The sequence below is a fragment of the Ursus maritimus genome, unplaced genomic scaffold, assembly GCF_017311325.1.
Source record: "Ursus maritimus isolate PB19 unplaced genomic scaffold, ASM1731132v1 scaffold_15, whole genome shotgun sequence".
Lineage (NCBI taxonomy): Eukaryota > Metazoa > Chordata > Mammalia > Carnivora > Ursidae > Ursus > Ursus maritimus.
In genome coordinates, this window is record NW_024423897.1 from 7779701 (window position 1) to 7794990 (window position 15290).

Genomic DNA, 15290 nt, shown 5'->3' on the forward strand with positions numbered 1-15290 from the left:
CCACCCAAGACCCTGACTTGTGGCAGCAACCTCTGAAATTTCCTTTGATGCCTAGCACCGTAGCCAGGGCAGATTATTATTATTGCTTCAAGTCTGATCGGTTTCCTTTCCAGAACTGGGGCTGAGCAAATCTGACACAGTTTGTCCGATTTCAAATGCCTGGCGAGACGCACTAGGCTTCCTCACACACCATCCCTGTTGAGAATTCGACATTATGCAATGGGTCGGATGAGACTGGCTCATATTGACTTTGTTTTGTTTTTGTCTAGGTCTTAAAAAATGCAATACAGGGTGTCAAAATGCTGCATTCAAAAGACAATATAATAGCTACCTTTCAAATGGACAAAGATGAAACAATGAAAACACTCAGGGTACGTAAGGATTCAGGTAATAAAATGAGCGCCTCGGCCCTGCTGCTGGAAGCTAGGAGTGGAGGGTATGTAACGGGGGAAACTTTCAGAAGGACAATTTGGCAATTTGTAGGAAGTCCTCAAGGCTTGACTTTCAGGAAAGAGTTAAGGGTGTCCACAAATACCAGCCACGAAGACAGGTGACTCAACATTTTATTGTAAGTCAGTAGGGCTTTCCGTTGATTTCTCCGGTGCTCCCCGTCTCAGGGTCGACATCAGATTGTATTTCGTGCTCCACTGAAGTTAGGATGGGACTTGCTTTGGTCCGTCAGACAAGGGCTTAAATGACATGCGTCACTTCCAAGCAGAAGTATTCAGGGATTGGTCCAGAATTCACCACTTTCTTCTTCCTTTCTACAGGGAACTAGAATCTCCCTGAGAGTGAAGGTTCCATAGGTCTGTGTCCTTGAAGGAGGCTGACATTGCGCCGAGTCTTCTTTAATCCACGTGACCGTGTGAAGAGGGGTCTCCCGACTTCAGCACTACTGACATTCTGGGAGGGGCAATTCTCTGTCGTGGAGGCTGTCCTGTGCGTGCTTAGCGGCACCCCTAGGCTTGACCCACTAGCTAGTAGTAGTACCTCTGTCTGTGTGACAACCCAAAATATTCCCAAACATTGCCAAAGCCATCTGCGTTGGGGGCAAAACCACCCCTGGTAAACAAAAAAATAGCTTCTGTTATTTTAAGCCATTTAGATTCTTAGCTTTTTTCCCCCCTGCATTTGATAGATTTTATTATAGCAAAAAACATATGTAAACATTTACCAAAAGGGGGTAAAAATTCTAGCTGTTTTTGCTTCCTTTTGTTTCTCTGTTTTGAAATTTTTTCTACAATGAGAACGCAGTTTGTTCTTCCATAAGAAGGAAAACACACTAGAAAATTAATTTTACCTTAAGAAGCTATATTTACATAATTGCTCACCTATATACAGTATTTGCTAGGGCCACACGGAGTTTCTTAGTACCACGAAACACTTGTATATGATATCTTTATGTTGTGCTTTAGTATACAGTGTTTTCTCATTCTGCCTTTGTTGTGGTGGTGTAATTACAGCAGCACCGCGAGCTACATAACACAGGGAGACAAACTGAGGCTCAAAGAGGTTAAGGGCTAAGTCTAAGGTCTCCTGGTTAATATGTAGCAGGGCCTCCATTCTGAGTTCTCCAATTCCAGGGCTTTCTCCCCTATGCCACGTTGCCTCTGTATCGTTGTAAAAAGCCACATTCAAAAAGTCAACTGGGACTCACTCTGATTCTTGAGAAATTTAAGCAGGTAAGAAAGGATTCTCCTCTGTATTTAATATCCTTGGACAAGGATACTAAACCTTGTAGGCTCTTGGTCAAAGCATGATACGCAATAAAATTTAAGCATAGCTATTTTATGCAACACAGCCAATAGAATTTCATAGTCATCCCCCCTCCCCATCTCCTCTTTCTCTCTTCCCAGCTCAAATGAGTCACCTTGGCTAGACTGCCAATCCCCATAGAACTTATGTTCCTTGATAGGATATGCCAATAGAAATGAGAAATTCTCTAATAGTTTGAGATGTGAGTTAGTCACCTATCCCTGCAAGGAGCTAAGCACCGTCTCCTCAAGGAAATGTAGCTCATCAGATGGACATGAGTGCGTGCGATGGCAGTGACTGAATATGAGAATGTGTAGGGAGTCAGGGTTTTCTCTTTTTCTTTTCTTAAGAAGCGCCCCTATATTGTACCTGTCTTGTGCATTTCTAAGCATCTGCGTTGTGTCTCGCTTACTTGACCCTCCAGTGCACGCTAAACTCCCAAATTGGCAGCTGGACTGAAACCCTCAGCATACATCAGCCCATGCCTATTCATTCCCCTTCCCTTGAACTGTGATGAGGCTGTCCCTGGAGTGGAGCTATTTTGAGAGGACGACCGCTAGAACAATCACTAGCCTGGCAGGAGATGGACAGTGTGGTGTAGCCACAAAAGAAGAAAAGACATTGTCATTGAGGGTTTGAGTCCTGAATGTCAGAACAGCAGGGAAACTGGGTAGAGTACGTTTCTGCCTGCTGTCCACTATCACTCAGTTACAGGGAGTTACCTACTCGACTTGCCATGATCATTTGCTTTCCCATGGTACTGGTTGTTTGGAACATGCAAGGGAAGGGGGACAACAGTGCTCTGGAATAGTGTGGGGAAGAAGCGTTTTCCTCCAGCAAAGCTCCTTGCATCCAACCGGCTGAGAGGAAACTTATTCTCGGCTGTGCCCAGAGCCATGTTCATATTTACTCAAATAAGGCCAATAAGCAGATTTCACCACTGCAAGTCCTCCATTGTGCTGTGGTAGAGTCAGTGGAGCCTGAAGGTCAAGGACACCACCTCACAATTTGCATAATTTCCCAGGGCAGCACCCTGCTGCCTGGCCAGAAGTTACAGAAACGCCACAGGGACTCCTCTCAGCTGACTCCCTCTCTTTCTCTGGATGCGAATCTCTTTGAAGAGCAGATGCAATTTTTGTATCCGGAGTTCTGCTTGGTCAGGGGCTATGTTAACTCATCTCTGAATAATCAGTGCCTAGACCAATAAATATTTTCTGGATGGATGGAGGATTTATTGATTACCACTTTACATATTGGTGCCTATAGCCTGGGCCATGTATGGTAAAACAAAACAAAACAAAACAAAACAAAACCAGAAAACAAAACAAAAAGCCCCACAGCCCTCCTCTGGCCCCTTATGCTGATTTTTTGATACTTTCAGGTTGTAAAGATGGGATTGCAAGTAAGTTTCATTTTGAGAGCCAACACCGGTCAGTTGGTAGTGGCCGCGCACTGAGCTCACGGAGGAAAAAGTGCAGCCATCGATTAGCAATGTCTGCCATGAGCCTAAGACAAAGAAATGGTGGCCTCACTCTTTTGCATTTGCCAATGGGTTTAGAGCTTTCAATTCTTTCAATTCAATTTTCTAGATGAATACCTTTCCAGCACATTTTAAAGTCATCTTTGACTGGATATAATGAGTAGTTAAGGAAGTTTTCCTTCCACTGGGGTATTTTCCTAATGTACTTCTTTATGTACTTGCTGGATTTGAAAGCAAATGAGGCAGGAAAGCCCTACTTGGTTTTTCTTGGGATATGCAATTCTTATTGGAAAAGAAAACCAAGCTAGGTGGGTGTTAATTTATCCCTAATGGTGTGTATATAATAAAATCTCTACCAGGACAAATTAAAGGATGGATGAAAAACAATGAAATCCATAATCTCTTCATTCCCAACGCTGGGGATAATCTCACTTTCATAGTGCCAAGGACATCCCAAGGAACTCAGTAGAGGGAAGAACAGAAATCATGGAGAAATGGCTGAATTTTAGTTAATTTACACAACTCTTTTGAGATATATTGGGATGTCTCCTACTGATATTTTCACAAATTAATCCAGTAACTAGAATACCTGAAGTGAAAATGCCCGAGGATTAACCTCCAGGGCTGGCAAAGCTGACTTCACCAGGTAGGAACGTCATCTTTTTTTTTTTTTTTTTTGAGATACCATTCATACAACATAAATTCTGCCATTCTATAATTCAGTAGTTTTTCATATATTCACTATGTTGTAAAATCGTCACCACTATCTAATTCCTGAGCATTGATAACACCCCTAACAGAAACCCCAAACCTACCAGCAGTCAGTCCCGATTCCCTCCTCCCCCACCCCTGGCAATCACTCATCACCTTGCTGTCTCTATGGGTCTGCCTATTCTGGACAATAGATAGAATCATACAGTACGTGGCCTTTTGTATCTGGCTTTTACCTAGAACCATACTTTTCAAGATTCATCGATGCTTTAGCATGGAACAACTCTTCCCTCCTTTTTATAGTTGAGGGGTATTTCACTGTATGCATAGGTCATATTTGTTTATCCATTCATCAGTTCATGGACATTTGGGTTGTTTCCACTTTTTGGCTATGATGAATAACGAGCTCTGAACACTCATGTGTATGTTTTTATGAGAAAGAACATTTTCGGTTCTCTGTGTGTGTACCTAGAAGTAGAATTGTTGGGTCACACGGTGATTCTAGGTTTGACTTACTGAAGAACTGTCAGATTCTTCCACAGCAGCTGCACTATTTTACATCCTCGCCAGCAATACGCCAATGCTCTCATTGCTCCACATCCCTGCCAACACTTGTTAGTGTCCAACGTTCAATCACAGCCATCCTAGTGGGTACAGAGTGGGAATTTCTTTAAACCCCTAGTTCCATCGAGCGTGGTCATACCTGGGCATGAGATGGTGGAAGTCCCCTTCTTATGTAAACACCAAAGAGAGCATCCTTCCCAAGGGAGATGTTGAACTTTAAGAACTGGGGTTGACTGATGTGAATCTGTGATCTCCAAAACACGCCTGGGGGGACTTCTTGGGTCACCCGTCGACCAACTTCTGCTTCACCACTGTCTATGCTGCTATTTTTCAATGACCAGGGCACTGGAAAACAGGAAGTGACATCAAATCAGTGACATTTGTACATATTTGTTGGTTCTACAGTTCTGTTTATTTGCATGCCAGGAATTGAAAAAAAAATGAAGATGAGGGGCGCCTGGGTGGCACAGCGGTTAAGCGTCTGCCTTCGGCTCAGGGCGTGATCCCGGCGTTATGGGATCAAGCCCCACATCAGGCTCCTCTGCTATGAGCCTGCTTCTTCCTCTCCCACTCCCCCTGCTTGTGTTCCCTCTCTCGCTGGCTGTCTCTATCTCTGTCAAATAAATAAAATAAAATCTTTAAAAAAAAAAAGAAAAAAAATGAAGATGAAACTCATAGTAGTTTAAGTATAAACTCATAACCCAGGGCACGATACTGGCATGATGCCTTCTGAACTTCTTCTAAAATTGCTCTTTACTGATCAAATACAGTAGGAGCTGGAGTCTGGGAAGTACATGTAAAGCTTGCAACAACCTTGAATAGGGCTGGGGTGTACAACTATCAGCAGGGGAGATGAGAGTGATATTAACCAGGCACCAGATTTAATTCTTGTAGCCTTTAATTATTCTTCCCAGCCAGAAACAAGTCCAATATACTGACATTTTCATAAATGAAAAAAAAAAAAAAGGAAGCAACAATGAACAAACATTGGCTCAGAGTAAGTAACAACGGAAAATAAGGACTGGATCTCAGACTGACCTAATATTGGGGGTGACTCCTTCCTTGGGAGGGATCGAAGCACCATGTGGGAATCACACTTCTCTCATGCATCTCTGTTGCATTTGAAATCACGTATATAGAAAATATTGGTTACCCACATTCAGTTTCCTTCAGAACTTTAACAAAAGGAGTTGCAGAAATACCGATTTTTAAAGAGGATCTCTTAGTAACAGTGAAGCAGCCAGTACCTTCTATACTCTTTATTTGCAAACACAGAATTAAGAAAAAGCTGGGAGTTACTAGCAGTCGCCCAAAGAAAGCAAGTTCATCTCTCAGAGCCTTGTTTTCCTGATCTCTTAAATGGGAATAAAACCTAAGTGGAATCTAGCTTTATAATGGTCATTTGTGACTTGTTCAGATGGAACTTCTGAAAGAAGTTCTGGGGGTCTTTTCACTTTTTGATCAGTCACTTTGGTGGCCTTGTGGGTCGGAAAACTTCTTTAGCCTGATGGGCAAAGGATGAGAATCAAGCTCCCTTCTGCATTCTGTAATAGACAGGCTTTTCTGAAAATATTTATCTATATTTGGCTCCAATTCAGTGCAAAAGGTCTTGTTCGGTCAGGAGAGATCATGGGATTGCTGAAGGCTGGCACGAAGGGTTAGTGGAGCTGTCTGACTTAGCAGCCCTGGTCTGTTACTATCTAGCCCCTGCATCAAGACAAGACTCATTAATGACCTTGGTGCCACTTTCTCCATCTGTAAAATGGAGAGGTGAAATTTTTGGATCTCTGAAGGTTTTCCACATCTAAATTATAAAAGAAAACCACAGAATGACTTGAGGGTGTGAAGTTATTTTTTTTTCCTCCGTGTGTGTGTGTGTGTGTGTGTGTGTGTGTGTGTGTGTTTTAAAACAAGAGAGGGGATGATTCATTTTTATTTAGCTCAATAGCAGATCAAATAAAAAGTCAACAAGGGCTTAAAATAAAGCAGGAGAAACAATGATTTGGACTTTAAAAAGAAACTCTTGGCCTCTAGAATGATAAAACCAGGGAACAGGCTTCTAAGGGAAGTTTGGAAGCTTTCATCACACAATATCGTTAAGAAGAAACAACTACTAAGTCACGAATGGGTCAGATCTTTCGATGGGACTAGATGGTTTGTTCCTCAAACATGTTATGTGGATGTCGGACATGCAATACTTCCCTGTAGGGGGAGAAATACTACACAGTATGGAAGAGGAGCGACTCTGGGCTGAGACTGCCCTGGTTCAAATCCCGGCTTGGCCACTTGCTAAGTTTATCTGCTCTCTGTGCCTTAGTCCCCACATCTGTATCGCTGGGACACTATTACTTATTTTACAGGGTTGTTATGAGGATTTAATGCGCGAATCCATGCAAAGCTCTTAACATAATTTTAGGCACAACACAAGTCCTAAATAGAAATTAGCTATCATTATTATTATTATCTGTAAGGCTCTCAGCCTAAACAGAATGTTGTTTATTTTGCTGAAATAATGACATGTCCAGGGGGAAACACTTGTTATCACCCATTAATCAGAAGCTCTAATTATTATGATTTGAAAACTAATTTGTACTTAAAAATGCTGCTGTTGGCAGATTCCCCCCTCCCCCCACATTAAGGCCTTTTGGGGGAAGGGATATAATATAAAGGACCCAGTAAAGAAGGGGTGTAATAAAAAGGGCCCCTGGGGAAGAACAGTTTAGTCACCCCAGCAATCATAGTGTGGCAACAAGTTAAAGAAATTCATTCAAAATAAAAAAGAATTTTAAAGAAATTATTCATCTTTAAACTTAATAAGATGGGCTTTCCTTCATGTCTGTTGGGCTTTCAGGGGTTGCTGGGTTAATGACAGGATATGAAAAAGAAGCAGGAAATCAGCACCCACGAGCCCACTAATCTACTGCTGAAACCTAAACGGATTTTGATAATGTCAAGCCAAATGAGGAAGCAAGAGATTCGCAAGGGCGCCAGCTGCCAGAGAGCAGTCGCTCTGGAGAAATTCAGACAAGGAGCCTCAGGGGTTTGGTTCGTATCATAGTGGGATCCCCGTTCTTTTACTAGACCCAACTTCAGGACACTGCCTTCGGTAAATCAGCTGCTACTACCAGTGAGTACCGGCTGCCTTTTCAGTGTTCACACCCCCTCCTGGGGTTTCATAGGCTCCCCTCCTTCATGTCTCATCCGCTAAAGGAGGCAGCGCACGTGAGGGATGAAGTACAGGTTTTGCAGCCAGACAGAGCTGGGTTAAAATGCTGTCTCCAGTTCTTCCTTGCTGTGTGACCTCTAGCAATTTGCTTAACCTCTCTGGGCCTCCTTTTTTTTTTTAATGTAAAATGGAAATGATACTAGTAACTGTCTCATGGGGTGGGAGCAACAAATGGGAGTACACGAAGGAGGACTTGTACAGGGCCTAGCACATAATAATAGCAAAATAAATGCTAGTTAGTTCCATTTAATTAAATTAAAAAAAATGAAAAACTATAAGGGAAAGCACCTAGCTTTCTTTGTAAAGGATTTTCTAAAAGAAAAGCAACATTGTATGGATATGTGATATATCTGTACTTATACATGCACACATGTATATATGCGTTTATGTATCTGTATACCCACCAATCGAGGGAGAGTGTCGAGTTCTTCTGACATAGACTTAACTATGGAAACAACTGTAAAACAGGTAGTCAGGATCTGTTTTCACTACTGATTTTTGGTGGGACCCTCCACCTTCACACTGGTGCCCTCTTTTTCTTTTTACCCCTCCTTCGCTCCTACCACCAGACAAATAGGCTTCTCTTCTCCGTGTTCACAGCTTCTACCCTTAAGTGTACTAATGAGTCCGGCACCTGTTGCTCGGTCCTGCAATTGATCTGCTTACCTTCCCAAGTCTCTCATATTAGACACCGTAGGCCCTGACCCCGAATGCATCTTTGGGTTCTCTGTGGTTTACGCTGGCAAACCGTGGGTGATTTATAAATGTTTGTTGAACTGAATCAAGTTTTATTTGCCCATCTGATGGGGTGTTTTAACATAACCCCTGCGACTACTAGGTAGAACGGGAGCCTTAAGGAAGATTTATTTTGAAAAGTTGCATGTAAATTGACTTTTTCTCCTAAATAAAATGGAAAGCTCAAAAGCTTTACAGGGTAATTTACTATTTAAAGGAAACTGCCTTGTGAATCCTTTTCAAAAATCATGAGTAAACTCTTAATTTATCTTTTGTGTAAAACCTTAGAAATAAGTAAGCAAGCCAGGGGAGCTGAAATGTAGTGGAAAGGTCCTTAGATTAATAAGCAAAAGCCATGGGTCCTAATCCTGATACTTAACGACCTTGGACCTTTTGTGGAAAGGAATAGGGGTGTAAATGAACTCTTCGGTTGAACTCCCCTCCTTGCTACTAAGCAGCTGGCTGGTTTGAAGCCTGTTTAGCTCTCAAGGTCTCAGTGTCCTTGACTACAAGAGAGTGGTTTGGACCCACAGATATCTTAAGGGGCATTCTACTGGAGCCTACTATGTTCTACAGAGTGGGGGTGGGGTCTCTGTGTACGAGCTGCAAAGGGTATAATATAAGCGTGTGTGTGTGTGTGTGTGTGTGTTGCCTGCGGGAGGTAGCAGGGGTCAGCAAGTGAAGGAGATTTCACTTTTAATAAATTTAACATAAGTTACAGTTACCGTTAAAAGCTAGTGACTACTTTCAAACTAAATTCTCCAGATATGCAACCGAATTATGCTTTTGCAAAGTGGAATTTTCACTACTGCCCACAAATACATACTTTTATATATAAAATCTTCATTTTGAAATAATTTCAGATTTACAGAAAAATTAAAAAAATAGTACAAGGAAGTCCTGCATATCATTCACCCAGATTCCATAAATTTAATACATATTTGTTCTATCATTCTATTTTTTTGCTGAAACATTGAGACTAAGTTACAGAAGATTGTTTTTACCTCTCAATATTTCTATGCGTTTTTCCTAAAAACAAGGATACCCTTTTTCAGAACCACCGCACAGTTCTCAAAAACAGAAAATTAACATTGATATAATGGTATTCCTAATTTATAGACCTGATCCAAATTTGCCAACTGTTACACTAACATTCTTTATAGCCAAGGGAAAAATCTTTTTCTATATATTTAACAAAACATCTTTAAAATGAGTGTGCAGAACTTCTCTAATTTTAAAAAGAACATAAAGGGAAAAAATGTGATGCAAATACTGCCTCGAAAGAGATAAAAAGGGAAGGTGGCTTTTGCACATTGCTGGAGCCCGTGTGGGGAACCGTCTCCATGAGTCCGTCCTGGGAGGCCAAGTCCCTGGGCTGGTGTCCAGGCGTGAAGGTCTGTGCTGCTCTCGAAGGTCAAAGAGGCCGGCACCCTGAGCCAGGCTCCCAGTCCCACAAAGCAGGATCTGAACCTGGGCTCTCCCTGGCCCTGCAAGCTATTCTGGGACCACAAACATGGCCAATTCCTAACAGAGTGCCACTGAGAGACAGGCAACAAGGTAACAAAGTAATTAAGGTTTCTATCTTCCGCGCCCTCCTCGGGGGGACTGCCTTTATGAAGAACAGAGATCTCAGGAGGCATGCGGCACAGCGGAGCTGTCAGCCCGGGTTTGAATCCCAGCTCTGACAACTACTAGCTGTGTGCTGGGCTAACCACTGCCCCAATCTGGGTTTGTCTACTCATCTGTATAATGGGGTTGCTTTTGAGGATTAACCAGGGTAACATACGCAGGACCCAATTTGTGGTATATCTGCACCTTTCTACCCGGGTGTTGTGCTGCTTACACACAGCCATAACTATTTATTGCAGACCTGGAGTATAAATTTGTGATGGTCTAATTAAAATATAGGCTGCCTAGTATAGGCACAATGAACTAAGAAAGGGCTAACAGGTGGGGTAGGACTCAGTGAAACAGGAAGTCCCTTTCCAGGGCAGCTGACGTCAGTCCTCAATGAGTGATCAGTATGTCTACAGACAGGGAGGGACCTGTCACATGAAGGAAGCCGCTAAGGACAGAGAAAACAAAGTCACAAGTTCATGTGCTCCAAATTCCAGGTGCTGATGTATACTCTAGCGGCTTCTCATGTGGACAACAGCGCAGGCTGCATTAGCGAAACGCTGCCGGATTTTCTTCACTTAATAATGACTAATGGACGTCCCGAGCAATGACGTGTAGGTCATTCACCCATACGTCATGCAGCAAACATTTGTCAAGCATCTACTACAGCACTAGGTAATTTTTGGTCAACATCAAAAGTTGTCCTACTCCCATTATCCCTTGTCCAGACAGCAGGGCAAGGTCCCGTGGACCCTAGGTGGGCTTGAATTGGTGGCATCAGGAGAAGAAGATTTAAACAGCCATTGCACAATCATTCACCAAAAGTCTGGCCACCACCCTTGGGTTCTGGCTAGTGACTGAGCATGGTGGCCTGGCAAGCAGCACGCAGTCCCGCCTCTATCTCCCTGAACCGTGGCTTCCGCGTCAAACTTTGCTCCCTACCTATGAGCTGCAGGACAGAAAGTGGAGATGATGACCACTTTGCCCTAAGAAGCAGATGCTTCGTGATGGTCCTGGCTGGTTCATCTCCAGCTTAAAGATGAGATTTCTGGGATTTTTGAGGCAACACTCTAATGATCAATTTTACAGGCTAGTCCACCTCTATAACTCCACGGAAGATTGCTCATGTAAATGTGAAGCTATTGCCTATTTCAGAAACATGTACCTAAAATTCCAACCAGTTAAGTAAGACTGATGTTGAGCAAAACGACAGCCTTCCATAGCCACATTAGGAGCTAATCATTTCAGAAAATGTTGCCATAATTCATTTATGGAAACAGCGAGACTATTCCCCAAACAAGTGATAACGGGAATGGACTCGTAGTCATACCAGGGAAATGAAGCCTCATATTAATACTTCCTAAACTTAACCGAACTCCAGAGGCACCTCGACATAAATCTGCCTTGCAGATTATTCTGCCTCACATAGTTTTATCTATTGCAAATAAAGTTGAATTCAGAATATTGCTTCAGTCATTACACCTCGTTTCCATTTATTTGGGAATCAGGAAGACCATCTGAGGGTTCTGTTTAACCAAGAGATAGGCAGAAAGATTCTCGTGAGGACATTAGATTCACTGCCTTACACTAGAGCTCATCTGAGTCACCAGCAGCCCATCAGCCCTCACCCTGCTGCAGGCTGGCTATTCTTCAGGAAAAGATTTCTATGCTGAGCGTTCGCTGCTCCCGTGATGTATTCACAACATCACACAGCAATAATGATTTTTATAAAATCCTTCAGCGCTTGGGACTACATGTGGCCTTTACATCTTTTGAAACCCCAATTTGTCACCTTCGATAAAAATGGCCAACTCTTTGCCACTAAGGGCGTTAACATTTATATATCTGACCATTCAGGTGAACATGATTCTGCATTAATATGTAGTTCAGTTTATTAGTGTTATTTATAGCAGCTACAATTTACTGAGTGGTTACTGCTGGCCATGTAATCTCCTGATACCTTTATGATTTTTCTAGTTTTCGGATTAGAGGACCATGAAAATACAATGACTTGCCTAAGGTCACATGGCTCTTATGCGGTGGAGCTGGGATCAGAAGCCATGCCTGACTGCTTCCAGAACCCACACATCTAACCACTATGCTAACTGCTCTTCAGATGCTGGGCTAAGTACAAGACATACAAAGAGGTGTGTATCCAAGCAGACAGCAGAGACCCCCCCCCCAGCCCCGGTGGGTGTACCAGTCAACTCTGAAAGAGAAACGTGCCAACGCAAGTGAGGACAAATGCACTAGGGAAGGAAATTGATCATCTCGCTGTTAGTACCCATCTCAAACCATGAGGATGTCATGTCCAACAGAAACTGTACAACTTAGAAGGGGGTGGTGGGTAGCAATCAGAGCTAAAATCACCAAGATGAGGCGCTTAAGCACTACTCATCTGTAACAAAGGGAGAGTAAGATGGCCTCCAAAATGAGAGGAGCTGTTGTGCTGGTACATAGGCTATTGGTTTATTTGCCAGTAGACGTGCCGTATTGTAATGGTTGGCTCAAACATAACTACCCCTCACCCTTCTGGGAACTTCACTGACTTTGAAAAAGCCCCACGTAGGGAAGTGATCATTTTGAAACCCTGGGCTGTGTTCATTGAGAGGCTGACAAGAGCCAGAGGAAGAATTATCAACCTCCCTGCTAATCTGGCTCCTAGTACCATGCATTAAGCCAACTAGTAAAAATCATTATGAAGTTTTTGCTGAAAGGGCAAGTGTAGAAAAACATGTTTCTAAACAGAATAACAGTCTTTGCCATTTTTTTCCAACTTGCATACCATCTGGAAATTCTGATTTTTTTTTTTCTCAAAGGGTAGGAAAGAAATGTGCTCCAGGCACAAATAAATGTTTACAGCTGAGTTATAAACCGAGAATGGTGGGGCTTAAAACAGACAGGCTGGCAGTGATGGAACACGAGCTGCAGTGAGACAAATAATGCTGTGGGGGACGGGCCAGCTTGTTCTTGCACATTGGCCCTTTGAATGGGAAGTCTTGCTTCCCACTGACCTCATCAAGCAAATGTTTGAGAAAGAGTCTTCACATCTGGGTTTATCCTAATTCTTAGAAGGTGAAGGAAAAAGATGAAGCTGAACGATGGTCTATCTTGACATTCTGAAGGCAGACTTCACCTTGGGAAAACACGACACCTCATAAGAAGTGGCAGCCCGGGGATGCTTGTTAAATGGAGCAACTGAGAGATGTCACGATGATGTCAGTGACAACCAATATTCACGAATCTCTTTTTAAGTGCCTGATCCCACACACTGTGTTTTATAAGCATCGTCTCACTTATACTGGATGCCAAGAAGATGAGGGGTACCATCTTACAGATGAGGAATTGGTGGCTGAGGGAGGACACATGACCTGCTTGTGTTCATGCAGCTAAGTGATGGAGCTGGCAGTTGTAACCGGCTGGACCAACTCTAGAGTATTCCATTACACAGGATCTGTCAATGGAATGTTATCAAAAACATGCCCATCATTTGGTCAAGAAGGAAAGGCTGATATATTGGGAGTTTGGTCTCTTCTGCCTCATCTCCTGTAATTTGTAGTTGCAGAACAGTCTGAGGAAAACAGAAACGGGTTTGCAAATGATACAGAGCAGTGGGCCAACTTCCATAATGGGTCAGCTAACAAATACTTTAGGCTTTAGTGGGCCATCTCGTCTCTGTTGCATCTACTCAGCTCCATTGTTGCAGTGCAAAAGCAGCCACAGGCAATGGATGACCATGAGGCTGTGCTCTAATAAAACTTTATTTGCAAAAACACATGGCTGGCCCAATTTGGTCCATGAGATGTTATTTGCTGACCCCTGATATAGAGGACACCTTGAATTTAAAATGAGTGATAGGTTTTGAGAATGATCCATGAAATTCTACTTGCGAGTTTATTCTTTCTTAAGATCAGTGCACAAATTGGCTACATATGATGTGCCCTTTAAAAGCTCTTGTATTCTTTGCCTCTGGGCCTAGCCAATCAAACTGGATTCCCTTATGTTATCTGACCAGGTCAGAACACTGTATTGAATCTTCGTTCTCAAGGCTTATCTAATCCCAGATCTATAGAAAAAGTGCTCTGTGCTCTTGTAATGAAGATGTATGAGTTCATTCCTTTTAACATAGAAATACACTCGAGATGGTGAGTGATTCTGGCAGTACGTGGGCTCCCTTTTCTTGATGTGAAACCCAACCACCAAACCAACCACGTTAAGGTTTAATTGAAAGAGAGAATGGAGAAAAAATAAACGAGGAACAACAACACATGGAAAAGGGAAGACAAAGCCCAAAGAACATACTCTCCTAACTAATTAATCAAGTGCTTTGTTTCCACTAACATATCAGAGTGTGTAGGCTGCCCTATTAGACTCCTTTCCAAATCTGAGCAATGCAAACACTCCTAAAGACCAGGTAATGAAATCTCTATCGATGTGCCATCTTAGATGGAACTCACATACCCTTGTTTTGCTTACATTTTAATTTGCTTCTGCTGGATACTTACCCAGTAATTGCTTAATAAGATTAACCTCCCCGGCAATGTGTGGTGTATCTTGATTAAAACATTATCGGAGTGAAGGATTATCGTATACCACAAAAAATGGAGGGGGTGTTATTTAATTAACTTATTGCCAATATATCTTGATTGTCTCTTTGAAACACTGGAAAACTAGTCGATTAGAATTGATTCAGGTTATCTAAATGTATAGAATTGGGAGTGGGGAGGAGGGAGGTCTCTGCGTAAAGAAATTGAGACCTGAGGTCACTTTTTAAAAAAAGACATAGGTGGGTGTGAGAAAACGAAAATCTTTCTAGTTATTTTTCAAACCAAACTTTACAATAGCTTAAGAGATCTGCTATCTTCAGTCATAAGAAGAGTACTATTTTGGTGTTCAGAAAGGAGATGTTCCCAGTTTTCTTTCAAGTTTAAGCAATTTTAAATTCTCACGCTTTTTCATAGAAAGTCCTATTGACAAAATTCATTGGACAACAATTTGGTCACCACTTCTCTGTCTCATAACTCATTTGGAAATGAACTGGCACTCTTACATGACTTACACAACATTTTCAAGAGCACGTTGCCTCTGAGGGGGAAATTCTGGCCTTTCCAAAGACACCATGGAAAGGGTTTCTTCATTTGTTAATTTAGAGGCACTGTACTCTTAGTTAGGACTTGTTCTCTGCAGGAATCTTCTGTCTTG

General features: G+C 42.4%; 1 protein-coding gene across 2 annotated transcripts in view; it reads right to left on the reverse strand.

The window, feature by feature from the left end:
* TENM2 (teneurin transmembrane protein 2) overlaps positions 1 to 15290 on the reverse strand; it is a 905304-nt gene that overhangs the window by 190558 nt on the left and 699456 nt on the right. For both annotated transcript variants that reach the window (XM_040630317.1, XM_040630318.1), the window contains one exon: positions 4650 to 4855. In XM_040630317.1, coding sequence (XP_040486251.1) covers positions 4650 to 4855 — 206 coding nt within the window. The remainder of the gene's footprint in view (positions 1 to 4649; positions 4856 to 15290) is intronic.